At 58.0% G+C, this 25857-nt stretch overlaps 11 protein-coding genes across 11 annotated transcripts; 5 read left to right on the plus strand and 6 right to left on the minus strand.

The window, feature by feature from the left end:
* Nucleotides 1–178: 178 nt before the first annotated feature.
* On the plus strand, nt 179–1679 carry PG998_006607 (uncharacterized protein; the record flags this gene model as incomplete). The annotated part of the gene is made up of 3 exons (XM_066873423.1): nt 179–431; nt 514–804; nt 916–1679. The coding sequence occupies 3 exons, from the start codon at nt 179–181 to the stop codon at nt 1677–1679; spliced, it is 1308 nt and encodes a 435-aa protein (XP_066729368.1).
* Nucleotides 1680–2437: 758 nt separating this feature from the next.
* On the minus strand, nt 2438–2854 carry PG998_006608 (uncharacterized protein; the record flags this gene model as incomplete). Its single annotated transcript, XM_066873424.1, has 1 exon — nt 2438–2854. One exon carries the CDS (start codon nt 2852–2854, stop codon nt 2438–2440), a length of 417 nt encoding a protein of 138 aa, XP_066729369.1.
* Nucleotides 2855–3160: 306 nt separating this feature from the next.
* PG998_006609 (general amino acid permease) lies at nt 3161–4949 on the minus strand (the record flags this gene model as incomplete). The annotated part of the gene is made up of 3 exons (XM_066873425.1): nt 3161–3217; nt 3283–4500; nt 4584–4949. The coding sequence occupies 3 exons, from the start codon at nt 4947–4949 to the stop codon at nt 3161–3163; spliced, it is 1641 nt and encodes a 546-aa protein (XP_066729370.1).
* A 672-nt stretch (nt 4950–5621) lies between these two features.
* Nucleotides 5622–6801, minus strand: PG998_006610 (uncharacterized protein; the record flags this gene model as incomplete). The annotated part of the gene is made up of 3 exons (XM_066873426.1): nt 5622–5774; nt 5897–6115; nt 6154–6801. The coding sequence occupies 3 exons, from the start codon at nt 6799–6801 to the stop codon at nt 5622–5624; spliced, it is 1020 nt and encodes a 339-aa protein (XP_066729371.1).
* A 1219-nt stretch (nt 6802–8020) lies between these two features.
* Nucleotides 8021–8501, minus strand: PG998_006611 (uncharacterized protein; the record flags this gene model as incomplete). The annotated part of the gene is made up of 2 exons (XM_066873427.1): nt 8021–8244; nt 8318–8501. 2 exons carry the CDS (start codon nt 8499–8501, stop codon nt 8021–8023), a joined length of 408 nt encoding a protein of 135 aa, XP_066729372.1.
* A 1242-nt stretch (nt 8502–9743) lies between these two features.
* PG998_006612 (porphobilinogen deaminase) lies at nt 9744–10820 on the plus strand (the record flags this gene model as incomplete). Its single annotated transcript, XM_066873428.1, has 1 exon — nt 9744–10820. The coding sequence occupies one exon, from the start codon at nt 9744–9746 to the stop codon at nt 10818–10820; it is 1077 nt and encodes a 358-aa protein (XP_066729373.1).
* A 334-nt stretch (nt 10821–11154) lies between these two features.
* On the minus strand, nt 11155–11821 carry PG998_006613 (glycine cleavage system H protein; the record flags this gene model as incomplete). The annotated part of the gene is made up of 2 exons (XM_066873429.1): nt 11155–11555; nt 11680–11821. 2 exons carry the CDS (start codon nt 11819–11821, stop codon nt 11155–11157), a joined length of 543 nt encoding a protein of 180 aa, XP_066729374.1.
* Nucleotides 11822–14033: 2212 nt separating this feature from the next.
* On the plus strand, nt 14034–15254 carry PG998_006614 (P-loop containing nucleoside triphosphate hydrolase protein; the record flags this gene model as incomplete). The annotated part of the gene is made up of 3 exons (XM_066873430.1): nt 14034–14918; nt 14999–15073; nt 15156–15254. 3 exons carry the CDS (start codon nt 14034–14036, stop codon nt 15252–15254), a joined length of 1059 nt encoding a protein of 352 aa, XP_066729375.1.
* A 2171-nt stretch (nt 15255–17425) lies between these two features.
* PG998_006615 (uncharacterized protein) lies at nt 17426–18652 on the plus strand (the record flags this gene model as incomplete). The annotated part of the gene is made up of 3 exons (XM_066873431.1): nt 17426–17455; nt 17513–17624; nt 17685–18652. 3 exons carry the CDS (start codon nt 17426–17428, stop codon nt 18650–18652), a joined length of 1110 nt encoding a protein of 369 aa, XP_066729376.1.
* A 256-nt stretch (nt 18653–18908) lies between these two features.
* PG998_006616 (uncharacterized protein) lies at nt 18909–19782 on the minus strand (the record flags this gene model as incomplete). The annotated part of the gene is made up of 3 exons (XM_066873432.1): nt 18909–19109; nt 19175–19580; nt 19649–19782. 3 exons carry the CDS (start codon nt 19780–19782, stop codon nt 18909–18911), a joined length of 741 nt encoding a protein of 246 aa, XP_066729377.1.
* A 1211-nt stretch (nt 19783–20993) lies between these two features.
* PG998_006617 (Cullin-associated NEDD8-dissociated protein 1 C-terminal part) lies at nt 20994–25180 on the plus strand (the record flags this gene model as incomplete). Its single annotated transcript, XM_066873433.1, has 4 exons — nt 20994–21623; nt 21667–24246; nt 24306–24644; nt 24710–25180. The coding sequence occupies 4 exons, from the start codon at nt 20994–20996 to the stop codon at nt 25178–25180; spliced, it is 4020 nt and encodes a 1339-aa protein (XP_066729378.1).
* Nucleotides 25181–25857: the final 677 nt, after the last annotated feature.

A 25857-nucleotide genomic window follows, 5' to 3' on the forward strand; every position in this document is an offset into this window, starting at 1 on the left:
TTTGGGACGTCACTGGCCAGCATTATTGGTCTGTTGTCTAAGCGAAGGGATATGGCAATTGGTGAAGTGCCATTATGGAATCGAAGACCTGTGGCTGGCCATTTCCCCCATCTGCCCACCTACTTTCTCATCCACCATCACCCAAGACAATGTGTAGAGATCGACAATAGCGTCCACGATGAGTGACCTCAACCCGCGAGTCAGCAACGGCACATGCTACACGGCCTCGGGCAAAAAGCTGGACTCGAGCTTCATCCCGTGCGGCAACGACGCTTTCGGCCGCCAGACATGCTGCGGCAAGGGTGACAACTGCCTCGCCGATGGCGCCTGTTTCGGGGTCCACGGCGAAGGCTACGGCGGCATGTTGACGTACTGGGCCGGCTGCAGCGACCCCGACTATAAAGACGAAAGTTGTCCCAAGAAGGTGGTGGGTGAGTGTTGCGCGCGCATGTCTCCTATCCGACGACGGCTATGTTTTGGGCGGATGGCTGGCTGACGCCCCGAGATCAACAGACCAGCCGTGGGTGGCCTTGACATACTGCAAAGACAGCGGCGAATGGGCCATCTGCTCACAGATCGGCAACCCCTCGACACTCCAGAACGGCGCGTACTGCGAATGCACCGACTCGGCCAAAGCCACGCCGGCGTTCAAGGACGCGCAAGATCTGGACCGGATCGTGTCGCTGCCGCAGAACACGGGCGACACCTTGAGCTTCTTCCAGGGGCACAGCCCGGCGGCCACAGTTCCCACGGCCGGCGCCACCGGAGGCGGAGGCGGAGGCCAAGCCACCAAGACCGGATCACGTACGTTAGAGACCAGTACCACCGCTCCCCCGCCAAGCCCACCAGCTGGCACCACCCCTTCCTCTTCGTCCCCCATGCGCTCAAGTGACTCATCATCTTCTGGCTCTTCAGCGACCACGGCAGCAACCACCTTTACCGACGCGAGCGGCCGAACCACGACCGCGACCGTCACCAGGACCGCCGTCTCGCCCGGTGATACCCACACGGGCAGCGGGGACGGGGGTTCCGACGCCTCCGGGTCCGAGTCGGGGCTCAACACGGGCGCCAGGATCGGCGTGGGCGTCGGCGTGGCCGTGGGCGGCGTGCTGCTCATCGCGCTGGTCCTGCTGCTCCTCCGGCGCCGCCGCCACCGCCCGGCCAAGAAGAGGATGGAGGAGGACGGCTTCACGCCGCCGGCGGAGCCCAAGGTGCCGCTGGCCGACAGCGCCGCCATCGTCGAGGCGGACGGCCGGCCGGCGAAGCCCCATAAGCTGCGCGGCGAGCTCGGAGAGGGGACGGCGGCGGCGGCGGCAGCGGCGGCGGGGAGACGGCCTTCGACGAAGTTGAAATCGAAGCACCAGCAACGCGCGTCGGGTGGTTCGACCGCTAGCGAGCTGGAAGGGTCGGTGGTCGGCGCTGGTGCTGGTGCTGGTGCTGGTGCTGGTGCTGCTGGGCATCAACCCTCGGCACAGCAGGCGGATGGCGAAGGGTTGACTCCGGTTGCCGAGCTGCCAGGGGCGGACGTGCAAAGCGGAAGTCAAGGCCGGCTAGCGAGTGATGATTCCCTGGTGCCTGCACCACTGCAACTCCACCGTGGCGAGGAGGGCACGCATACAGGTCCTCCGACGACTACTTCAGGGCCAGCAGGGGGTGACGGGAGACAATCAGCATGCTAATCAAGCACTGCACGACGGAGCTCAAGTGAAACCGTGGGGTGCGAGATGGAGGCAGACATAGCGATCTCGGGATATGACGAACGGGGATACCCTAATAACACGCAATACAAGAGTTATACGGCCCAAATTGCGTGCAAAATGAATTGGCGACATGAGCTTCGGATTGTGAAGAAGTTGGAATGTTCACAGTTCCACCTCGCTACTTGCAAGAAGAGGCCCCATTGAACAGCCCCAACTCAGCCCTGCTTAGCGGCATGTTGATTGACTGCTTACTGACTGACTCACCGTTGCGACCAAAACGACAAAACATTTATATATATATATATATATGCATGCATACTTACTTTAGTTGCTATCGAGTTTCTTCGGTCCATAAGGCGGTGTCCCCAATTGCACGCTTCAGTTGGAGACTATTCTCCCTGGGAAGAGAGGACGACATCGTCTGGAGCAGAATGTACCCAAGCCTTCAGCTGCCGTGGTCTTCGGAGCCCAGCGCCGAGGAGACGACGTACCGAAACGCCGGCTTAGTGCGCACCCAAGGCACCGTGTTCCTGCTGCCGCCCGACCGACAGACGCTCGTCGAGTCATTCAACGCCCCTCCGCGACCCAAGACACGCATGTCAGCGGGCGCCGTCGCTCTCTGCAGTAAGTGGTCCTTATTTGGGTGTTTCAGATCAGGGGCGCCTACAACTACTACTGCAGGTCCCTGACAGCTTGGGGAAGCTGGACGCGGGGTAATCAATTGCGAATGCTAACCGCTAATGACAGAACACTTTGAACGTGGCGGGGCTTCGTCCGAGCATGGTCGACCACATCCTTTCTGGCCCTTGCCCAAGGGGAGCAACGACCACAAAACGGAGCTCGCGGCCGGCGTGCTGGACACCGTCTTGGAGAATGTGCGCTGGGAGAACGTGCTCATGCTGCACTCCTGGGTCGCCATCTACGAGGTCAGGAACAGCCGGGGCTTCGGGCTGCGGTGGACCTTGAACCTCGAGGGCGCCACCAACGACAAAGACAACGCGCCCTCCACAGCAGAGGACAAGGCTGCCCCCGAAGTGGGTGCGGAGAACGGTCTGGAGGAGGAGGGAGGCACCAGGGAAGCGCCGACGCCCAAGTTGCGGATATCCAGCGTCGTCTTCCGCGGGTTTGTCGAGCCCATCTTGGACATGGATCATGAGCTGCCCGACGCGTGAGCCTCCGCCAAACAATCACAACATGCACAATTGCGCGACTATAGAGACTGCACCGGATAGAGGGTCATTGAATGATAAAAGGTTCGAAATGAAATTGAATATAAATCGCGTTGAGGGTATCTTAAATTACATAATGTGTGTTACAATGGGGAGGTTGGTCACCCATAAGGTTAGGTATGTTAAATACCAAGCTAGGCCAATATATAGTAAGGCCTGTTAGCTATTGACCACGCACGCCACTTCGGCGGGAGGGATATATGGTGTATACAGCCCACAGGCAGAATCTACCTAATGAGACTGGGAGAGACGACCCGACCAAAGGTCCATATCACGGGCTCGAATAAACTAGGAATCTGGTTAGCGCGTGTGTGTGGCTTGGCGGATGGGAGGAGAAGAACGAGGAGGCTCACCTTGGTCTTGTAGACGAGCTTCCAGATGATGATGGGTATCACGAAAATGGGGATGCCCACGTAGGAAGCGATGAAATCCGAGGCCGACCAGTTGCCCTGGAGGAAGACGGGGAAGCCGGTGATGAAGACGATGATGGTCGAGCCGACGAAGCCGACCCACGCCGCGTAGGGCTGGAAGGGCGCCTTCCACGGCAGGGTGTCGCGGCTGACGTTCTGCACCTGCATGGCCTTGTAGAAGCGGATGTAACAGAAGCAGAGCGTGGCCCAGGCGATGAGCCCGGCGACGGTGCTGAGGTTGAGCAGCCACGAGAAGGCCTGCGCGGCGCCGCCGGACCCCAGGCTCAAATAGGCCAGCGGGCCGAACAGCCAGGCGACGATGACGGCGACCCACGGCACGCCGTCCTTGGTGGTGCGGCCGAAGACCTGGGGCAGCTGGCCGTCCGTCGTCATGGCCACGATCATGCGCGACCCGACCCAGCAGTACGAGTTGCCGGCCGACCACGCCGAGATCATGATGCACGCGTTGACGATGCTCGGCAGCACGCTGATGCCGGCCTCGCGGATCGCGATGACCCAGGGCGAGCTGTTGGCGTTGCCGGTGCCCGAGACCAGGTCGGCGCTGCGCGGGTCCACGATCAGGCTGATGAACAGCGCGCCCAGGATGTAGAAGACGACGATGCGGTACGTCACGTTGCGCGCCGAGCTCGGGATCGTCTTGTGCGGGTTGACGGCCTCGGCCGCCGTGATGACGACCGTCTCGACGCCGATGAAGCTGAAGCTGGCGTTCACAAACGCCGACAGGAAGCCCAGGAAGTGGCCCGTCGAGCCCGTGATGCCCTGGAAGTCGTGCCAGGCGCCCGGCTCGCGCCAGTACTTGAAGCCGACCTTCTCGTGGTTGGGGGCGCCGCCGGCCGTGATGACGATGGACACGAGCAGCAGGCCGACGAAGCAGAGCACCTTGACGGCGCCGCTGAAGACCTCGGTCTCCCCGAACCACCGCACGCTCATCAGGTTGATGGCGAGGATCAGCGCGAGCGAGATGCTGATGACCACGGCCGGCGAGATGTCGGACCAGTACGAGACGAGGATGGCGGCGGCGGAGCATTCGGACGCGATGGCGATGGTGTAGCAGTAGCCGTACGAGATGGCCAGCGAGAAGCCGACGGCGGGGTCGATGAACCGGGTCGCCCAGTGAGGGAAGGATCCGGCCGTGGGGATCTGTTCGGTAGTTTCTGGTCAGGCCCGAGTCCCGTCGCATAGAGTATGCAATGTGCGATCAAGGGGGAGAGGTCGCGACTTACCAGAGTGGCCAGCTCGGCTATGCTCTGCATCACGCACCACAGCACGCCGCCGACGACGATGAAAGCCAGCAGGAGACCGGCGGGGCCGGCTTTCGCGTAGGCCGCGCCCGTGCCGATGAAGAGGCCGGTGCCGATGCCGCTGGTGATGCCGATCATGGTCACCTGGTAGTTGCGCAGCCGCCGCTGGGTGCCGCCGTGGCCGCCGACGCCGAGCTGCGGCTCGTACGGGTCCTTGTCCTCGTCCTGGCGGTGCTGCGCCTTCTCGGGGTCCTGGGCCTTGCTGATTCCGTCGTGGGATGCAGCAGCCGCCGGCGGCGGCGGCGGCACCCCGGTGAGGTGGTCCATGGGGGCGACGGCGGAAGTCATCGATCGTGTTGTTCCACACGGGGGAGGCGGAAGGGGCGCAAGGACGGGTTCGCTCGGTTCACAAACACACACACACGCGCGCGCCGTGTCCTGGGAGAGTAGGGGGGAGGGGGAAGCAACGGCAAAGACAGACACTACTGCAGGGACGCACGAAGCAAACGAGGTGAGGTTCTCCCGTGGGGACGGTGCGTTATAAAGAACAACATATTGGATATCGAGTGCACATACATACGCATGTTCCGCTATCGCTGCTCTCGGTGCTGCATCTACTTTCCCCGGCGTGCAGGCCCATTTCCGGATATCGGTGCACTAAATGGAAATTTTCAACTGGGCGGTGGATTCATCGCGTTGCGACGGGCTCGGAAGCGGGGCACGCGAGCTTGGCTGAAAAAGTCCCCTATTCAAGCCTATTCAAGGCCTTAGGCCCCCCCCGTCGGTTTTTTGGCAGCTATACAGTATGTAGGCAAGTTTCCCGAGAAATCTAGAAAATCCAGAAAAATCTGGATCTTCCGGGCTCGCCCCTCCACATCTCAATAGGCTTGGCCTGGGTGGGACCCCCCTCCCTACCTACGATGGCGTGCTGGGACTAGGGTGGGAGGCTGGGAGGGAGCCGTACATAGCTGACAGCTATAGGGCCTTATACGTGTTATTAGGGTGAGATGACGTGACGAGTCATTTGCACGTAGAGCCTGCTGGGAATTCCTGTCGAAGCTCGCTGATATCGGCGGCAGACGCCTTGCAGCACCCGCCAACTACATACGACTTGAAAATGCCCTGGTCCTGCGAGGCCCGGACGATTCTGGCCAGCTCCTTCGCCCAGGGTCCCTAGACGACGAGATCAAATAGCGAGTAAGCAGGGGTGTGGCGGAAACCTTAACAGGGTAGGGAGCTTGAGAGCAAAGCTTGAAAGAGAGAAAAGAAAGACAAAAGCCGGGAACGTCACGTACCTCGTCATGGTGGCCCGCCGCTCGCGTGCTCGGCTGCTTCTCCCACTTCTTGGTGGTTGTGTTGTAGACTTCGCCCTTGGTGCCGTCGGGGTATAATAACAGGGCCGGCGTGGTCACCAGTTCCGAAAAGGCCAGCATGCTCTGCACGGTTTCGCCGTAGCTATGCACGAGGCCGGGGAGCTTGTTGATCTTGGTGCAGTTGATCCCGATGCCCCACGGCTTGGAGCCGCCAGGTAGGGGGCCAGCATCCCCTTGACGGCGTGCTCGGTGCTGGTCCCGTCCGGCAGGCAATGGCCCTCGCCGGGGAAAACACAAGAAATCCAAAACTTGCCCCCGATGTTGGCGTCCTGGTAGGCCCGCCGGATGGCGCGTATCTCGTCCAGCCGCGGCACCGTCTCGAAGGCCACGAAGGCGATGCGGTCCATCAGGCCCTGGACGTTGGTGAACAGGCGCAGGCGCTCGAGGTGCCAGCGGTAGAGGGCGTCCTCGGAGCTGTGGCCGTCGTCGTAGCGGCCGCTGTACTCCTGGCCGGGCACCATGCACGCTCCATAGGGGCCTAGGCTCAGCGCCAGACTGGTCGAGCGGCTCTGGGCTTTGGCCTTCTCCGCTATGCCGACGGCGTTGGCCAGGTAGCGCCCCAGGGCGTACTTGGGGATGCCGTCGGGGTACTGGGGCACCTTGGTCCGCGCGAAGCCCTCGATTGAGACCTGGTAGGTGGCGGTGAGCAGCACGTCGGCGCCGGCCTCGACAAAGTCCCGTTGGCAGGCGACCAGCGTGTCCGGGTCGGAGACGATGGGATGCGAGGACCATAGCGGGGTTGAGTCGTCGAACTTCACGCCGTAGCGATCCTCCAATGACGTCCCCAGACCCCCGTCCAATATGCGCACACTATCCGGGTTGGTCATGACTGCTGGCTGCCTCTGGGGACCTCTGGGACCGAAGACAGCAAATAGGTTGAAATGGGATTGGGAAAGATGATATTGATATATAGGTGGTTTGGGACAGGTTTCAGCTTGACACCCAGGCGTTGGAATGTGTCGTTTCTTTTCGAGGGGGCAAATCGTAGTGGTAAATAGCTGGGTACTAGGGACTAAGGGAGTAGACGGCTAGCCCCCCTTGGCCTGTAACCTCGCATACCTGCGCGCTCAATTTATTAGGTCCGTCTCCGTCTCCTGCCTGCTCCCCTCCTCCTCTCCATGTGGGCACCCAAAAAGCAAAAAACTATATTGTAATAACACAAAACACAACACGACGCGACCGATCTTTCGACTGGCTGCTGCGCCCCCGGGCTTGGCAACTCCCGGCCATCGTGGGGCTTCCAATTAGGAAGGCATCGCGAAGAAGACCTGCCAATTGTCTGGCGACAGTGCGCGCCGCGTCTCGCATTGCTGCAATTGATTGATTGCCTCCGAGACAAGACGATGAAGAAAGAAGTAACGGGTGGAAGAGAAGGGCGGCCAACTCCGATACTCTTCCCCATTTTTACCAGAACGCCGCGTCAATGAGTGCGGAGCTCGAGGACGACACACGCAACCGAGTCCTGACAGTGGGATGACTGTGTTACCCAATTAAGGACCACCTTTTGCTTACCATTCAGCAATCTAGACTCTTTCGATGTCTACGTCTCTCACACACTTCTGGCGGCCTCTCAAGCGATGCACGAGCTGGCATTTACCACATCAAGCACATTGGTTTCTTACGTCCATGGCAGTGACGAAGAGCCGTGGGAAGATTGCTGCATTCTATGTCTTCGGCTAACCGGCCAATATGTACCGTGCCCGAATGTCTTGACATGACTTCGAAGCCAGCCTCATACTGACTTAAGGTACCCTCGACTCTAGACCAGCCCCCAACAACTGGTATAGAGTCAAGGATACCTCTAAACCAGTTTTTGGGGACTGGTGTAGAGTCAATGATACTTTCGCCCAGTATGAGGCAGCTCTTGAAGTCACCAAGCGACCAGAGACAACATATTGATAATGAACGTTCCCCCCCATGTTTTGTCTGATTCTTTTATTACTGAATGCTGTAACACCACCGAGAACAACGAAGGAAAAGGGGAGGAAACGAGCGGGTGTGGAAGAGCAACATCCCATCCAGCCTGACGACCGACGGAGCTGATAGTTAACACTTGGGGTTGGCGCAGGCCGTGTCGCAATGCGCGATGTTGTTGCTCGACGCCTCGTCGAGACACCGGCCGCTGCAGGCGCACATCAGCTGGATGCTCGCCGGGGCGTCGCTCATGCAGATGAAGACGGCCTGGTCGGGCGGGGTCTTGGGGGTGTTGTTGGGGCAGTAGTCCTTCAGCCCGTCGCAGTAGGTCTTGTTTATGGTCTGCGGGGAGAAGTCTGCGTGCGCGAGAGAGCGGGTTGTCAGTCAGTCCATCGGTGTGAAAGAGAAACGGCAAGGGGGCAGACATACTGTGGCCGTCTCCTTGGAGCATGTAGCCGCAATACGTGTAGCCTTTGCCGCACTTGGACCCCGTGCTGGTGGTCAGGGGTACCATGCCCGAACCCGTCAACGTGGGCAGGAAGCCATGGTGCTTCACGTGAGCCGTGCTCAGGCTTGCGAGGATAAGATTGCCCAGGACGGCGCAGCTCTTCATCGTGAATATCAGCAACAAAGTCGTATGGGGTTTACTAGGGGCTCAATGACAGGGTAGTGTATGGTTTGCTCGGATCATTGGTTGGATAAATCTTGGATAGAAGATGACTTTGGAATTGAGAGCTTTGGCTGAGTAGGTTGATGACCCAGTAGGTTTTTATAGACAAGAATGGCCAATACTGCGAGACCCAGTTCGTGTTATAGAACATTCCCCTTGATTTTGTAGCCGGGGCATACGATGCCCTCAGTACCACGCATGGATTGAGTGCTACTGCCATGCGCGGGAAGATCAAGCGAGGCATCGCTTTGCATCGAACCACGAGAAAGACTGGCATCTCAGGCTCGACACGGGAACACCGGGAGGCACTACGAATGATGTAAAAGCAACGATGGTTGGTATACATAGTGGTTGCCGAAGGTCCTAGTGAAATGTGTCACGACTATATCTCGATGGCTCCCAAATAGATTTATTAAGAATCGAAGAGTTGGCCAGTGACACGGCACAGAGCCTTGTATGTAGAAAAGCCGTGCCGTAGCGAATGGAATGGGACGTAGACCTTGGCGCTGGCAACGGAGCATGACATAGGAAAGGGGCACTGTGGCTCTGTTGAGCAAAGCTGGTATCCCCGCGACCGGCACACTTGTGATGGTCCAGCCTGTCCATGTGACCCGACGTGCAATCCGAACTCGTGTCTCCGACGGGACTTCGGGTGTTTTGGGGGCCTTTCTTCACGACAGTCTCGGCTACCAGAGGAATCGAAGCCCTGGCAAAGTCGATACGGCAGGCTACTAGGCGCCTGCATTAGTGACATTGTATCGAGGCTGGGTTCGTCCAGGGTTGATGCAAGGAGCCGCAAGAGTTGAAAGACGCTTCCGTGTAAATATGGTGTAAAGTACTTGTTTCCATATTGGGCAGTTGAGCACCTGAACGACTTGATGAATCCGTCTTCGCATCCCTGTAGGCGCATGCGTCACCGGCGCAAGTGGGTGTGTACTGAATGTTAGTGCGAAAGTCCCAGATTTACCCCTCCAAATGGAGATTCAGCGCTGACTGCCCCGCGGAAGAACAACAAGCTAATTCACATACATGCGCTGCAGTCAGTCTAGGGAGACATTTCAAAAACCAAAAACCCAATTGCCGTCAAATTGGCCAATTCGAAGCAAGATTTAGCATCACCGGCTTTCCAATCCCGCTCGAATCTCCTCTCCCTCCCCCAGCAAACCTAGCGTTGCCGCCGCCACCATGTCGACCGCCGCCACCCAGCCCGTCATAACGACGTCCGACTCCCAGTCGACGTCCAAGACCGCCGCCGTCCGCGTCGGCACCCGCAAGTCGGCGCTGGCCCTCAAGCAGGCCGACTTCGTCGTCAGCTCGCTGGCCAAGCTGCACCCGGACGTGCGCTTCGAGATCCGCGGCATGGAGTCGCTGGCCGACCGCGACAAGATCACGGCCCTGTACAACTTCGACAAGTCGGGCGGCAAGGGCCTGTGGACCAACGAGCTCGAGGCCGGGCTCGTCGCGGGCGAGCTCGACCTCATCGTCCACTCGCTCAAGGACATGCCCACCAGCCTGCCGGACGGCTGCCTGCTCGCCTGCATCCCCGAGCGCGAGGACCCGCGCGACGTCGTCGTCGTCAAGAAGAGCCTGCAGGACCGGTACCGGACCCTGAGCGACCTGCCCGCGGGGAGTGTGGTGGGCACCAGCAGCGTCCGCCGCATGGCCCAGATCCGCCGCCGCTACCCGGGGCTCGAGTTCCGCGACATGCGCGGCAACATCGACACGCGGCTGCGCAAGCTCGACGCCGTCGACGGCGAGTACACGGTGCTGATCCTGGCCGCGGCGGGGCTGTCGCGCATGGGCAACCTGGGGCGCGCCAGCCAGTTCCTCGAGAGCGGCTCGGGCGGCATGCTGCACGCCGTGGGCCAGGGCGGGCTGGGCATCGAGGCGCGCGCCGACGACGCGGCGACGCTCGCGCTGCTGCGGCCGTTCGAGGACCGGCGCGTCATGCTCGAGGCCGAGGCCGAGCGCAGCGTCATGCGCACCCTCGAGGGCGGCTGCAGCATCCCCATTGGCGTCGAGACGCGGTGGCTCGAGGAGGGCCGCACGCTGCGCATGGTGGCCACCGTCGTCAGCGTCGACGGCAAGGAGGGCGCCGACGCCGAGATGGAGGAGCCGGTCACGACGCGGGAGGAGGCCGTGGCCTTCGGCAAGAAGATCGCCCAGGCGCTGACGGAGAAGGGGGCCCAGAAGATCCTCGATGTCATCAACGCCGAGCGGGAAGCCAACCAGCAGGGCGCCGAGAAGTGGGTTCCCGCCTAAGCACGAATGCATGGCTGGGTCGATGGAGGTCATACACGGAACAGAATAGATACCACGTGCAATAGCCCCAGGGAGAGAATCAAAAAGGAACAAAAGTCATAGAATCTGATGCTTGTCGAGCTTGCGCATTCCGATGAGGGATACTCCCTATCCTAGTTTTTCGTCTATGATACAAGGTTGAGCCAGTTCGACGACTTCTGCCCCCGGTATGTGACCGTATGCACCGCGTCCATTTATGTTGAACATGTGTCCCCTCCCTTCCTTCATTCCTTCCTTCCTAGCCAAACGCCAGTGATTCCCCGTAGTCTTCTTCTTCTTTCTTTCTTTTGTCTCTCTACTCGTCGTTGCCGGTGAAGGCCCTGTACTCCTCGGCGTCCATGAGGTTCTCGAAGTCCTTGACGCCCTGCTCGTCGATGGCAACCTTGGCGATCCAGCCGCCGCCGTGGGAGTCGTCCTCGGGGACCTGGTTGATGGTGCCGGGCTTCTCCTCGAGCAGCATGTTGGTCGAGGTGACGCGGCAGGCGATGGGGGCGTTGATGTCGGCGGCGCTCTTGACCGACTCGACGGCGCCGATGGCGTCGCCCGCCTGCACCGCCTTGCCCTCCTCGGGCAGCTCCACGTACACGACGTCGCCCAGCTCCTGCGCCGCGTACTCGGAGATGCCGATGACCCCGCTCGTCTTATCCGCGCTCATGTCCACCCACTCGTGGTCCTTGGTGTACTTGCGCACCTCCCCTGGAAAGAAATGACGTAGGCCAGTTAGTGATTTTGTCCTTCGCGTTCTTTGTCCTTTCAGCCTCATATCTTCCTGGGGGAGATAGGGCGTGGTGAGGGGGTCGGTCGGGCCAGGCGAACTTACGGAGGGGAGTGGTCGAGAAAGTCCGAAAAGCGGATGAAGGGATGCGGGTGCTGGGCCTGGCGATGGGAGCTTGGGCAAGCTTCCACAGGCTGCAGGGCGCACGGGTTGCGCGCAGGCATCGCGAGGCAATTGAGGCGGCCATTGTATGTAGATTGGGTGGGAGGAGGCAGTGGTAGAGATGGCAATGGCAATGGCAATGCAATGGTAAACGGGCAATCAAGGTTCCCGTATCAGTCAATCGATTATTATTATCACCAAATGATGGAGCTCTGACCTGATTAGCCAAGCGTGGTGCGTGGGGAGAGAAGGTAAGAACCTCCAAGCTAGCTTTTGCAATGCTCGGGGTCGGGTTCGGTCGGCTTTGGGCCACCAATCGCATGCGCTGGTTACTGTCATCACAGCCGGTTACATCAAGTGCCAATTCCTTATCAACTGACTGATACCTACTGATACCTACTGATTCAATCCACGACGATGCCCCGATTCCAGTGCAATGCATGTGGGCGGGCGGGTCTTGGCAGCTTCTGGTTTTCGGTGGAGTGAGGGTGGCTTGACTTTGAGGGGACAAGAAATACTGAGGAGGTTCTACATGGACTGTGTTTATTTGTTCGCATACTGTCACACCTGGCACTGTCCGGGCTGCCATCGGAAGCACGTCTGCACGTCTCGTCTCGCTGGACTTTCAGGTCGAATCAACAGAAGACACCAATGAGGAGCCATGAGCTAGCCCCGCGTCAATCACCCTCTAGTTGGTCAGGGGATGTTCCTTGCAAGTCAACACGGCCTACCGGACTGGTGGTTCGAGAAGCCTTCTTCCATCTTCATGCAAACAATGCTGCCCGCATGGACGCTCCGATGGCCATTCCAGGATGACTCTCAGTGAAACCCGAGGAAGGGAAAGAGAGAGGGAGAGAGAGACAGCGAGTTGACGAAAGCCTGGTTTACGGGGCACTGGTGGCCGTCTTAGACAAATTGCGCGAGCCTACTTCTACCAGTTCTCTTTTCCCAAACCTAGCTGCCACCTAGCCTGCCACCCGTTCGCTGCCAAGTAAGTAAGCACGCCATGCAGCAGCACATGGTCGCGACGCGTCTGTTTCTCATTATGGCCTCGTCGGCTTTGATTCGCTGCCCGGCATCGCTGGTCAACAGATGGATGTCGAGACTACGATGCTTGATTGGCACTACCAGTTTTCTTTTCCTTCGCCTTGTCTGGTGTGTTGTGCTGTGTTGTTTCGTTTCCAAGGCACCGACCGAGGCAGGCATTTATCCGTGTTTCCTTGCACCCCGTTCTTTGTTCTATGTTCCAGTTCCGGCGGAGTAGGAGGGAGTGTGTGTTCGGGATCTCCCCCTCCCCATCCCGCCTGATCTGCGCTGCACTGGGCACGGGCAAGGGAGGGAAAAACGAGCGTGCAGACTAAAGGACGTACGCTCCATCAACACCATCCAGCGCCGGTCCGTAGGTAATGATATGCAATATAGACCTGCCACTGCAATATGTGTCTTTGTAATTCCCGTTGCGACTAGCCACGGACGACGCACGTTACTTGTGTGCTTAGTGGCAGTGAGCAGGCACCTAGCAGTGAGATTAGAGGGGGGCGAGTACCTAACCTAGTAGCACGTCCAGGCCTGCAAATGCAAAGCCTGGTGGTACCTGTCAATCGATACACACACAACAAGGCCGCGTCCGACCAACCAGAGCGCCGGACCATGAAGCGAACTGGGCGGTTGTTTGGGTGCGCATCCATCAACTTCAGAATCCAGCAGAGAGACGCCAGCAGCAGCAGCAGCAGCCGAAGAAGTAGAAGCAGCATTGCATTTGCCAGAAGCAGCACTGCATTTGCTTTTCTCTGCATTCCCACACATCCCACCAGTATTGACATCAATTGAATCCTTTGCTTGACCTTTACTCCAACATCCATAGCCATCCGCGTCGTTCCCATTTGGTAGTGGCAGCAAGCACAGTCCAAGTCTCAGACTCAGACTCTCCGCGCATACATACTACATACCAGCATTGAACAACAGTCGCATCGCCGGGATCTGAGACCCGCCCCGGCTGGGACAAGATCCATTTCGATCTGACCTCACCAATCGTCCTCCCATCGAATCCTCCCTTTTACATTCTGGCCTCTCCGCATCCCTCTCTGCCCCCCCTCCGTCTGACCGACCCGCGACAACTGGCATTCCGTTCATTCGGCATTGCATCTTCAGTCCACTGCATCTTCGAAGCCCGCCTCGAAACCCGCCGCGACTTGGGCCGCCCGCCTTTCTGGTTTGCCTTCCCACCCCACCGCTGGGCTATCCTGCCTGTCCAGCACACACCGACCCAGACCCAGACCCGCGCGCACGCATACAAGATGGACCAAGAGATACCGCTGGCACCGCAGCACGAGGTGATGCACGAGATGGTGCCCGACGCTGTACCCGAGCCTGTCCCCGTCGCTGCACCCGAGCCTGCGCTTGCACCTGTGTTTGCCCCTGCTTTTGCACCCGCACCCGCACCTGCAACCGAGCCCATGCCCGACATGAATATGATGCCCGACGATACTTTGGGCGGCATCGAGGGCTCACCCCATCTGGCGCCCGCCCAGAACGGCCACGAGCGAAGACACAGATCGCTAGACCAGACCCGGCCACAGAGCTCCCCGCTGCCGGGCGACGAGATGAACATGAACGGCCGATACTCGACACCACCCACCCCGTCACAACCCCAGCCGTCCGTCTCGAGGCCAGCCTCGGGCCTCTCGAGCGCCGGCGGCGAACGCCACTACAGCGACCACGCCTCCCGCGGGAGCAACGGCGCCGCCTCCAACCCGGCCGAGCCGCAAAACGGCCGCAACCACGTCGTCATCAAGGTCGGCATGGTCGGCGACGCGCAGATCGGCAAGACGTCGCTGATGGTCAAGTACGTCGAGGGGAGCTGGGACGAGGACTACATCCAGACCCTGGGCGTCAACTTCATGGAGAAGACCATCAGCATCCGCAACACCGAGATCACCTTCAGCATCTGGGACCTGGGCGGCCAGCGCGAGTTCGTCAACATGCTGCCGCTCGTCTGCAACGACGCCGTCGCCATCCTCTTCATGTTCGACCTGACCCGGAAAAGCACGCTGAACAGCATCAAGGAGTGGTACCGCCAGGGCCGCGGCTTCAACAAGACGGCCATCCCGATCCTGGTGGGCACCAAGTACGATCACTTCGTCAACTTCCCGCGGGAGGACCAGGAGGAGATATCCAACCAGGTGAGTCCCATGATCCGGAGAAGCAAAAGCTCATGCATCCTGAACCTGCTGTAATTTTTGTACTGATGTTGGATACACAGGCTCGCCGATTTGCGAAGGCGATGCGTGCTGCTCTGATTTTCAGCAGCACCAGCCACAGCATTAATGTCCAGAAGGTATGTCCAACCTCCAACCACCAACCACCCCCATTTTGCTCCATCCAATCGCGCACCCATGTAGACTGACTCCCTTCCCCAGATATTCAAGATTGTCTTGTCCAAGGCCTTCGATCTGAAATGCACCATCCCCGAAATCGAGAATGTCGGCGAGCCACTTCTGTTATACCAATCCTGCTGATAGACCGAACACAACACCCTTCGGCCGCTACTGCCCCGGCCAATCCTGCGACACGTCGATGAGCGCCCGAGGTGTTGCTGGGCATCTTGTCTTATGAATTGACGGCCTATGACGACAAACATACAATGTCCACACAATTTAGATTTCTTGCTCCCCACGGCCTCTTCATCTGGCCGGCTGGAACCGTCGTATCACGGCCTGGGGCTTTATCACACACACCACTCCCCATCGAATCTACGCCTCGGTGGGGAACCCACATTCTCTGTGCGCTGCCAAACGTGTACAAACCGAAGCCACTTCAGTCTTGTGGCTAGCTACTTTCCTTTGTCCAAGTCATCCTTGACACACGCAACCACATATATACACACAATATCTGGGGGTTTCACCGCGCGTCACGCAACTGCAGCGTAGCGTTGCATACGGCCACCACAGATGGGGGAACAGACGCGCGTTGGGTGTAAGCAGTGTCAATATCACGGCACCCGACGGCACACTTGCGTCCCCCCTCTTTATCAGCATCATATCTCTCGGCAAGGGAACACGGAAGTTCAGGCGTGCATAAGAGAAAACGGCCATTGGCAAGCAGGGACTGCTTGTATTGATTTTTACTGGAGAATGCAAAACTCCAAAAAGGGAGGGAAGTTCGGATTTGTCAAGAGTACTACCAACACAGCTGTAATTACTAACTATATTCCTGCCAAGTTTGTTCGGCAATTTTCCTGTCTCTCGGTCTTGGAAGATTGGTCTGGTCCCTCATCAGAGAAGAAAGAAAGAAAGAAAGAAAGAGGGTTATGCGTTTGCATTATGGGCACATACAGGGGAGAGCGGAGAGCATCGTCCTAATGTGTATCTTAAAGGCGGCATGGCGGTGGTGCAATGAAGTACCTGCGAGCGTAGAGGTATCAATAACATTGGATCTTGAACTTGGTGATCGATGAGCAGCAAGCATTGCGCAACCCGAATGGGCAAGATCCGACGCGATTCCTTCCCGTTCGTCTGACATGGACCGCGCGCTACTGCTGCTTATGATTAGGCCGGTATTTGCACTGCACCATTGCATGGAGATCGATGGGCAGCCGGAAGAATGGCCAATGGTGTATTTGCACCACGAGAGGGATGCCGACTCCCGTACTTTTGCCCTTTCTGTGTGATGGGGGATTTTTCAATCTATGTCCAATATCTTATCTACGTGTAAGCCCAGACGCAGTCGCTCCAGCGGTTCATCATATCCGACCTTCCGCATGGCACATTGCATGGCGTTACCGGGTACCGCCGATCTCAGGCCTGCTGCTGTGAGTAACGGCCATGCTGCTCGGCACTTGGCCCTTGAATCATGCCGTAGCGTACTTGTCGCCGATAAGGCTTGCTCGGTAAGGCAGATAGATGGCGGAGAGATGTCGTTTTCCCGCGTCCAGACGTCGCGAGATGCCGAAAAGACCCGTTTTCCGGGGTTTATGTTGATATCGATATGCTCTGGAGCAGAGGGAAGACCACCAACCAAGGCCTGGCTGCTGTAGGTAGTGAATGATGGCTCACATTTGAGATGGGATTCGAGTTGCCATCTGTCGGTATGGGAAGAAGTCTATTTTGACTGCTGTCGATGACCGGTTAAAGGGACATGCATGCGCGGGGTGCAGCTGTCTCAATGGGCAATTGTGCATGTCGCAGCTGACATGCAGCATGGCTCGTTCGTCTTGCCGTATCTCGACCCCGATCGTCGCGAGGGCATGCAGCAGATAATGAATGAGTTCTAGATACCAGAATGGTGCCTGCTAGTTGAAGGTGTGTCTGAACAGTCGCCGTCATCCCAACGGGGAGGGAGGGGGGCGACATCACTCCCACGTAAGGGGGAGCAGCAAATCCCGGGTCGCCACGAAACCTGGAGGAAGTGTGGTCCATGGCATGACACCCAAGACACCGAAACGATGGCGGAAGTCTTGTCCGTCAAACAAACGGCACTCAAGACGCGCAGTGGTGCTATCCCGTCGCATCTAACAGCGCATGAGATGACGTGAAAATCTGGTGTGTATATATATCGATGGTCTGCCACGTACCAGCAACAATATCCGCCGAGAAACGAACACCGGCTTCTTATATCCCAACAATTCTCTTCTCCCTCAAAACCGAAGCGCCAAGACGTACACCCCATTTCCAAACCCCCTGTAGCCGTTATGCCTCTGACCAAGTACAAGGCTGCTGCTGTAAGTGGCTATGCACTCAACACCCAACCAGAACGCGAGAGCTGACTTGGGCGTTAGGTCACCTCCGAGCCCGCGTGGTTCGATCTGGAGGGAGGTGTCCAGAAGACCATCGGCTTCATCAACGAAGCCGGAAAGGCGGGATGCAAGCTCGTTGCCTTCCCCGAAGTTTGTGAGTCTCCCCTGGCGCAGTAACAGCTCACGTTAGAGGCTGACCGTTATTCCCCGCCAGGGATCCCCGGGTACCCCTACTGGATGTGGAAGGTCAACTACCTGCAGTCGCTGCCGATGCTGAAGCGCTACCGCGAGAACTCGCTGGCCGTGGACTCGGAGGAGATGCGGCGGATCCGCCGGGCCGCCCGGGACAACCAGCTCTTCGTGTCGCTGGGCTTCTCGGAAATCGACCACGCCACGCTGTACCTGGCGCAGGTGCTGATCGCGCCGACGGGCGAGGTGCTCAACCACCGGCGCAAGATCAAGCCGACGCACGTGGAGAAGCTCGTCTACGGCGACGGCGCGGGCGACGCGTTCCTGAGCGTGACGGCGACCGACATCGGCCGGCTCGGCCACCTCAACTGCTGGGAGAACATGAACCCCTTCCTCAAGGGCCTCAACGCCAGCCAGGGCGAGCAGATCCACGTCGCCGCCTGGCCCGTGTACCCGGGCCTCGAGCGCCGCGTCGCCCCCGACCCGGCGACCAACTACGCCGACACGGCGAGCGACCTGGTGACGCCCGCGTACGCGCTCGAGACGGGCGCCTGGACGCTGGCGCCGTTCCAGCGGCTGTCGGCGGCGGGGCTGGCGGCCAACACGCCCGCGGGCGTGGCGCCCGAGACGGACCCGGCGCCGTACAACGGACATGCACGCATTTATAAGCCGGACGGCAGCCTCGCGGTGCCCAAGCCCGCCAAGGACTTCGACGGCCTGCTGTTGGTCGATATCGACCTGGGCGAGAGCCACCTGACCAAGACGCTCGCCGACTTCGCGGGGCACTACATGCGGCCCGACCTGATCCGGCTGCTGGTCGACACGCGCCGCAAGGAGCTCGTCACCGAGGCCGACCCCCCGCGGGGGGTCGCGACGTACAGCACGCGGCAGCGGCTCGGGCTGGATCGGCCGCTCGACGCTCAACCGGGGCGGGATGGGCGCGGGAGCGCGGAGGGGAAGGGGGAGCTTGTGGACGAGACGGCGGCGCTGTGAGGATGAAGAGTCCTTGGGCAAAATGCTTGGATTTGATTAGCGGGAACCAAAACTTACCTATGTACATACATTTAGGCTTGGTAGCATCGGCACTCTCCACTCGGTCATGGAAATCAAATACATCAACCGTTGTTATTATTATACTGTACAGGGTGTATGGCTGGTAAAAGTAGTAGGGGGGATACTTGTTGCGTTTCGTCCTCCAACCCTCTGTCTTGACAAATTCTCGACCCACTTGACAATAAGGTTGCTGACTCTAGTCCTTGGATGAGCCTTTCTTCTTCTCGGACTCTCCGTCGCCTTTTTGAGAATCATTGGAGTCTTTGGAGTCCTTGGCGTCCTTAGCGTCCTTGGAGTCCTTAGAATCCTTGGATCCATCAGAAGAATCTCCGCCGGAGTCTTTCTTGGAGGGCAGTTCCGAACTGTTGCTTGCCGTCTTGGTGGCTCGCTTCTCCATCTGGAACATGTGATCAGTCGTGATCTTGATAGCGTATGGCACTACGCCTTGGTCAATGAACTCACTATCTTTTTGTCCTCTTCTTTGGCCTCCTTCTTGTCGCCCTTGGTGTCAGAGCCAGCACCATCGTCGGTAGATGTAGATTTGGCCGAGTCACCCTTCTGGCTGGATTTGGAGGCCGATTTTGAATCATCGGAGGTAGATTCGTCTCCTTCTTTGCTGGGCTTATCCTTGCTGGGGTTCTCCTTCTTGGCATCGGCCTTCTCGGGTTCTTGCTTCTCGGGTTCCCCCTTCTTGGTCTTTTCCTTCTCGGAAGTTGATTCCTCCTTGTCCTCTTCCTGCTTGCTGGGAGACGGAGCGGGCGTGTGGGCCTCGTCCTTCTCACCGTGGTGGCCGCTGCCCTTCGTCTTCTCCGAGCCGGACATCAAGTAGGCAAGACCGGCCACAGTGAAGGTGCCTGAGGCAATGGCGCTGTTGTTTTCATATCTGTCAGTCCAATTGGGGCCAAACGTGCGGTACGGGTGAAGGTCGATGCTTACAAAGGCAAGTCACTCGATTGATTGGGGCCATGCTGGCTGGCGTAGCCTCTCCGGGCCGCGAGGGTGTTCGGCGTGGAGCGGCGGGTGAGGGCGCGAAGGGAAGCGCGCACGGCGGAGGTTCGGAATGCCGACATGGTAGGATGGCTGGAGAGGAGGCGTTGACGCGGTGGGTGTAGTATTTCGGTAGAGATTGTCACCAGACGCAAGGGAAGAGAATGAGTCTTATGATGGACGGCGGACGGGTCGATGGATGGACAGGACAGACGGTTGCGAGGTCATTTCAGCAAAGTCAAATTGGTTGGGTAACACGTTGAATCCAAGACCTCGGGACAAAAACATGCTCGTATAAGGAAGTAAAGCCACCAATCAATTGGGCGATTGGCCAATCAGGTCTCCCGCCCTTCCCTCCGTCCTACATGCAGTCATCCATCCATCCCTCTTTAGCTGACGTCGATGCCGGCTGACCTCTGTCTGTCTGTCGGCGGCGGCATTCACTGACTTACACTTACACATCTTATTAGCTGTGCATGCCTCGCGTTGATCCAGAAGAGCTCCTGTGGGGCGGGATGGGTTCAGTGTTCGGCATTAGCAACGGGGGTACGTCACTTCCACAGGTAACTGCAAAGTGTAGATAGGTACTCCGTAACTGCAGTCAATTGAGTGGCTGATGTGCTGGGGATTGATTGACTGACACTGACTTGCTGAGTGCTGAATGACCCCGCGGCCAGCTTCCAGCTTGGGTGGAGAAGGACCTTCCTTGACCCATCAACCCCACCAAAAGTGTGGCTTGCATTGCACCTGTCCTTCCAAAGGCGACAACCACAAGCAACATCATCCAGTGCATTCAGCCTCCCAATTGGTCTTGAGATCATTTTCCAACAACTCTGTTTGTTTCAACCCGCATTCTTTTCAAGTGATTGTTTTTCTATTTGCATCCTCAAAACAGCAGATTACGAGGTAAGGTGACGAGGACAAGACTTGATTGCACTGCTTCATAATCCAGGTAAGTGAGCTTGCTGGACTCTCCCATGCTTCGTTGATCCACCTTCTGCCTGGAGTATGGTTGACTGCCTGCGCAACGCGAAAGAAAATCAACCTACTTTGCTACCATAGCAAGCCGTAACTTTCCATCGTTGGCCTTCACCAGACTTTCCCATTCTCCAAACCGCAAGCCGACTTGTCTGGGACAGGCAGTTTTCTAACCTATCTACTTGTACCAGGCAACGAGCCCAACGACCGACCCCTCCTCCCTTCATCCATCCACCCTCCCGTTATTTCCATGTCATAGACTACAACACCGACCGAAAGTGAGGGAAGAAGGACTCGCCACCACCCAACACCCATCATGGCGACCTCGATCAACAACCCGAACCCCAGCACCATTAACGCCCTGCTGGGGAAGCTGACCGACCCCGATCCCGACTTGCGCTTCATGTCCCTCGAGGACCTGAGCCAGATCCTCGCCAAGCACAAGACCGACTTCCTCAACCATGACTACGGCCTCGCCTCCCGCGCCGTCGACGCCGTCGTCAAGGCTCTCGACGACCAGAACGGCGAAGTCCAGAACCTCGCCATAAAGTGCCTGGGTCCTCTCGTCTCGCGCGTCCCCATCACCGTCGTCGGCCCTACCCTCGAGAAGCTCACCTCCGTCAAGATGCAGAATGCCGTCGACAACTCACTCCCTTCTCTCGCCCTCCGCAACGTCATATCCGCCTTACCCAAGCCTGTCCGTGGAGTCGCTCCCTCCCGCGAGGTCATAGACACGTATACTATCATTAGCCGTGTCCTCATACCCCGCATCATAGGCGTCTCCGGCACCGCCGCCTCCGGCCGCCAGCCCGCCTCGGACACCCACGGCCTTTTGGACGAGAAGAGCGAGCCCACCTCCGAGGCAGTTGACGTGCTTATCGAGGTCGTCCGCTGCTTTGGCCCCCTCCTGCAGGTCCTCGAGGTCGAGAAGTTGCAAGAAATAGTCGTACAGGTCCTCGAGCGAAAGACCACCCCCTTCCCCCGTCAAGAAGCGCGCTGTCGTGGCCCTGGCCATCCTCGCCCCCTACCTCTCCGACGACGTGCTTACCAGTCTCGTCGCCAAGATGGACGCTAGCTTGAAGCAGCCCAAGCTGAGCCCCGTCATGCGCAGGCTCTACATCACCATCATGGGCTCCCTGTCTCGCTCCATTCCTCACCAATTCGGCGAGCATCTGGCCAGCCTCCTTCCGCACATCTTCCAGGTTCTGAGCCAAGTCGAGTTACAAGCCCAGCTCGACGCCGTTAGTGAAGGCGATGATCGTGCCATGGCCGAGTTCAACGAGGTCCGAGAGGCCGCCCTGATTGCTCTGGAGGCTTTCTTGTCGTCCTGCGGTACGAAGATGCGCCCTTACACAGAGGAAGTCATTTCCGCCAGTCTGCGCTACCTCAAATACGACCCCAACTACGCCATGGACGAAGACGAGAGCATGGACGAGGAGGAAGACGCTGAAGAGGACGACGGTCTCAGTGATGACGACGATTTCGAGGACGATGGAGGCTTCGACGATGACGACGATGACGCCAGCTGGAAGGTCCGACGCTGTGCGGCCAAGGCGCTGTATACCCTGATTTCCACACGAAGCACCGATTTGCTGGGCGAAGGCACTTTGTATTCCGAAGTGGCCGCTCCTCTGATTAAGCGTTTCGACGAGCGCGAGGAAAGCGTACGTCTGGAGGTTATCAGCACCATGGCTCTGTTGATCCGCAAGACGGGCGAAGGTATCATACGAACAGCCAGCGCAGACGACGAGCTGCTGCAATCCCTCCCCGAGAGCCGCAAGCGTCGACGCCAGGACAGCGGCGGCTTTGCCTACATGAACAAAGCTCCGTATGGAGCCAGCGGGTTGATGTCACCGATGCGCGAGGAAGTACCGTCTACTGGACCTCGTGCCGATCTGTCCAATCTGACACCGCAGCTCATCAAGATCTCCACCAAGCTTCTCAAAGGAAAGCAGATCCCCACCAAGCAAGCCATCGTCCAGCTCTTGGACGACCTTATCTCGGTGCAACATGGCGGTCTCTCAGCATACTTTGACCAAGTCATGCAGCCCATCATTGATGCCACCAAGGTCACAACGGGCAGCAGCATCTCGACCTCGGTGGCCTTGTCGGGAGGTGCCGCGTCGGCAACCATGACCACGCTGCGAGTGGCCGTCTTGAAATTCATTAGTGGCATTGCCAAAACCCACTCGTCCAGTCTCTTCCAAGCTTACCTGTCCAAGATTGTGGCCGGCGTCGTTGCGGCTGTCCAGGATCGCTTCTATAAGGTGTCCAGCGAGGCCATCCGCACTGCCGAGGAACTGGTGAAAGCTATTACACCTCCACGTGCCCGGCTGACGTCCCAGAAGTACAAGCCGGACTTGGAGACGCTGTACGATACCATCTTCGATCGCACTGCTGCTAACGATGCCGATGTCGAAGTTCGCCAAAAAGCCATCCAGGCACTGGGCACCCTGCTCTCTCGGACATCAGCCACTGACGGGCAATCGCTTCTGGATACCGCCAAGCGCCAAGCTGCTCTCGAACTTCTGCTAGACCGGTTGCGTAACGAAACTACACGACTCTATGCTGTGCGAGCTATTGATAACGTAGCAGCCCATACCATCTCCGGCGGTTCGTTGCAACCCAGTTGGATTCAGCCTGTTGCGCTCGAGCTGTGTGGCCAACTGCGCAAGTCCAACCGCGCCCTCCGCGGTGCCAGCATCCAGGCCTTGCAGCATCTGGTCATGTCGCCCACTTCCAAGGGCAACTTGGAGCCCAGCACTGTGGATGGCATCGTGGCGGCTATCCTGCCCGTCATCACCGCTAACGACAGTCACTTGCTCGGCCCTGCTCTCTTGGTCCTGGCCCAACTGCAGCAAGAGGACTCGAACCTGATTTCTACCCCTGGTCTTATTGACGCCATTTGCGCACTGCTTAAGCACACTATCACCGGCTCCGCTCTGGAAGCCTTGATTTCCCTGGTAGTGAGCGTTGGCCAAGTCGGCACGGCCACACCTTTGATGAGCGGCGTGTTGCAAGTTGGCGTGGGGGGAGATCCTGCTGTGGTGGGCAAGGTGGCCGGTGCTCTTTTTGTGGCTAGTGAAGGCAAGGCCGGAGTCGAGATCGGCAGCTTCATTCGCGAGCTTGAGTCTGCTAACCAAGCCTCGGATAACGCCCGGCAAAGTTTGGCGCTGGCCATTCTCGGCGAGATCGGTCTGCGTATGGGTCCCAGCTCGGAAATGAAGCCCGACTTGTTCCTCAAGCAGTTCCACCAGGAGCCCGACAAGGTCTCCATGTCCGCTGCTGTGGCCTTGGGTCGCGCTGGTGCCGGAAACGTGGCCGAGTTCCTGCCCGTCATTTTACAATCCGTGCAGACCCAGGGCGCCCACCAATATCTCCTGCTGCAGGCCATTCGTGAAATCCTTCAGCAGGTGGTAAACTCTTCTATCGACGTCGGCCAGTATCAGACCACCATCTGGGAACTGCTCTTCAGCGCTTCTCAGGCCGAGGACAACAAAGCCATCTGTGCCGAGTGTATCGGTCGTCTTGCCATTATTGAACCCAAGACTTACATTCCCAAGCTGCAGGTATGGCACATTCTCCAACATGTTTGGCTCTATTGGTTACAATTACTGACTGAAAGCAGGAACTCTTACAAAGCCCGTCCCCCGCCTACCGCGCTGTTGCTATCCAAGCTCTGCGTTACACCCTCCCCGACAGCGATGAGGCTTTCGATGCAATGCTGAAGCCTGTCCTGGTCGAGATGCTGCTTACCGTACTCAAATCACCGGATATGGAGATCCGTCGCATAGGAATGACGACGTTGAACTCGGCCACCCACAACAAACCTGACCTGATCCTGCCTCACTTGGGCGAATTGGTCCCCTTTGTCATGGTCGAGTCGATTATTAAGCCGGAGCTCATCAGGGAAGTTCAGATGGGACCGTTCAAGCACCAAGTCGATGATGGCCTGGAAGTCCGCAAGGTATGTTCCCCCTTCCATCTTTATCCCGGATACAATAACGGTACTAATGTTGCTGCGAAATCCAGAGCGCATACGAGACGCTGTACGCTCTCATGGAAAACGCCTTCTCTCGCATCAGCTCTCTCGAGTTCTACGACCGTGTCATTGCCGGTCTACGGGACGAGAATGACATCCGGTCTTTGTGTAACCTCATGTTGAGCAAGCTCATTGTGATTGACCCCGAGGAGACGACACGCCGCCTCGACACCATCGCCGAGTGCTACCGTAAGACGCTCAGTACCAAGTTGAAGGAGGGCTCCGTCAAGCAAGAGGTGGAGAAGCAGGACGAGGCCAACAAGAGCGTGCTGCGCGTCACGCTGCTGCTGGCAGACCGGACCAAGACGACGTTGCCCTCGGCCAACGGCGCCGGCGCGGCCCCGAGCCAGCAAACGCAGCAGGTCAGCAACCCCGTCTGGCAACAGTACTGGGAGTGGGTCAACAAGGACTTTGAGCGCCAGATCAAGATCTTGAGGGACGAAAACAAGGATATGGCCTAGATCACCCATCTTGATGAGGAGGCGATTTCCCTGCGTTGGAACGAGTTGAAGGTTCTGGAAACCAAGGCCCAGGAAGCCTCAAGAGAACAAGACTGGGTAAAGAGGATGTTTAAGCCTGGGTAAGCGCCGTCCAACCTGAGCATTGCGCATGGCTAGCAGTTTTCAGCATCGATTCCCACCCGTAGATGACGAGTAATGAAATCATTTCGCTACAATTCTTTGTTATGATGCAGAAGAGCCCTTCTGGTTTGAGATTTTGGTGTGCAACTGATCGTATACCGAATTAGTTACACTTGGATGCATAGCTAACATGATGGTGAATGAATCATTCTGAGTTCAATTGAAATGCGACGTCAAATGCAATGCTGATGCTGTAGTTCAGTCTTCAGCTGTGAGTCACCAAGTTTTAACCAGTCAGAGGCGACTCACTGAGTGGCATGTCTGCTTTGGTATTGCCACTGGGAGAACACCTATTCGACCAGCTATCCGACTAATGCAGGTGAGCATTACAGGGTCGGTTTCTTCGTCATTATCAGGATCTTCAATTGGATTCCGAAGCAACGATCTTCCTTCAAGCTGGTGAGATGGATATAAATACGGGTGCGATGGTCGTAGGAATCCTGAATGTGATGTCTCGACAAGCAACCGCAATTTACTTGGTTATTAAATCACCGTCC

Source organism: Apiospora kogelbergensis (assembly GCF_038363985.1).
Source record: "Apiospora kogelbergensis strain CBS 113332 chromosome Unknown utg000005l_segment0_segment0, whole genome shotgun sequence".
Classification (NCBI taxonomy): Eukaryota; Fungi; Ascomycota; class Sordariomycetes; order Amphisphaeriales; family Apiosporaceae; genus Apiospora; species Apiospora kogelbergensis.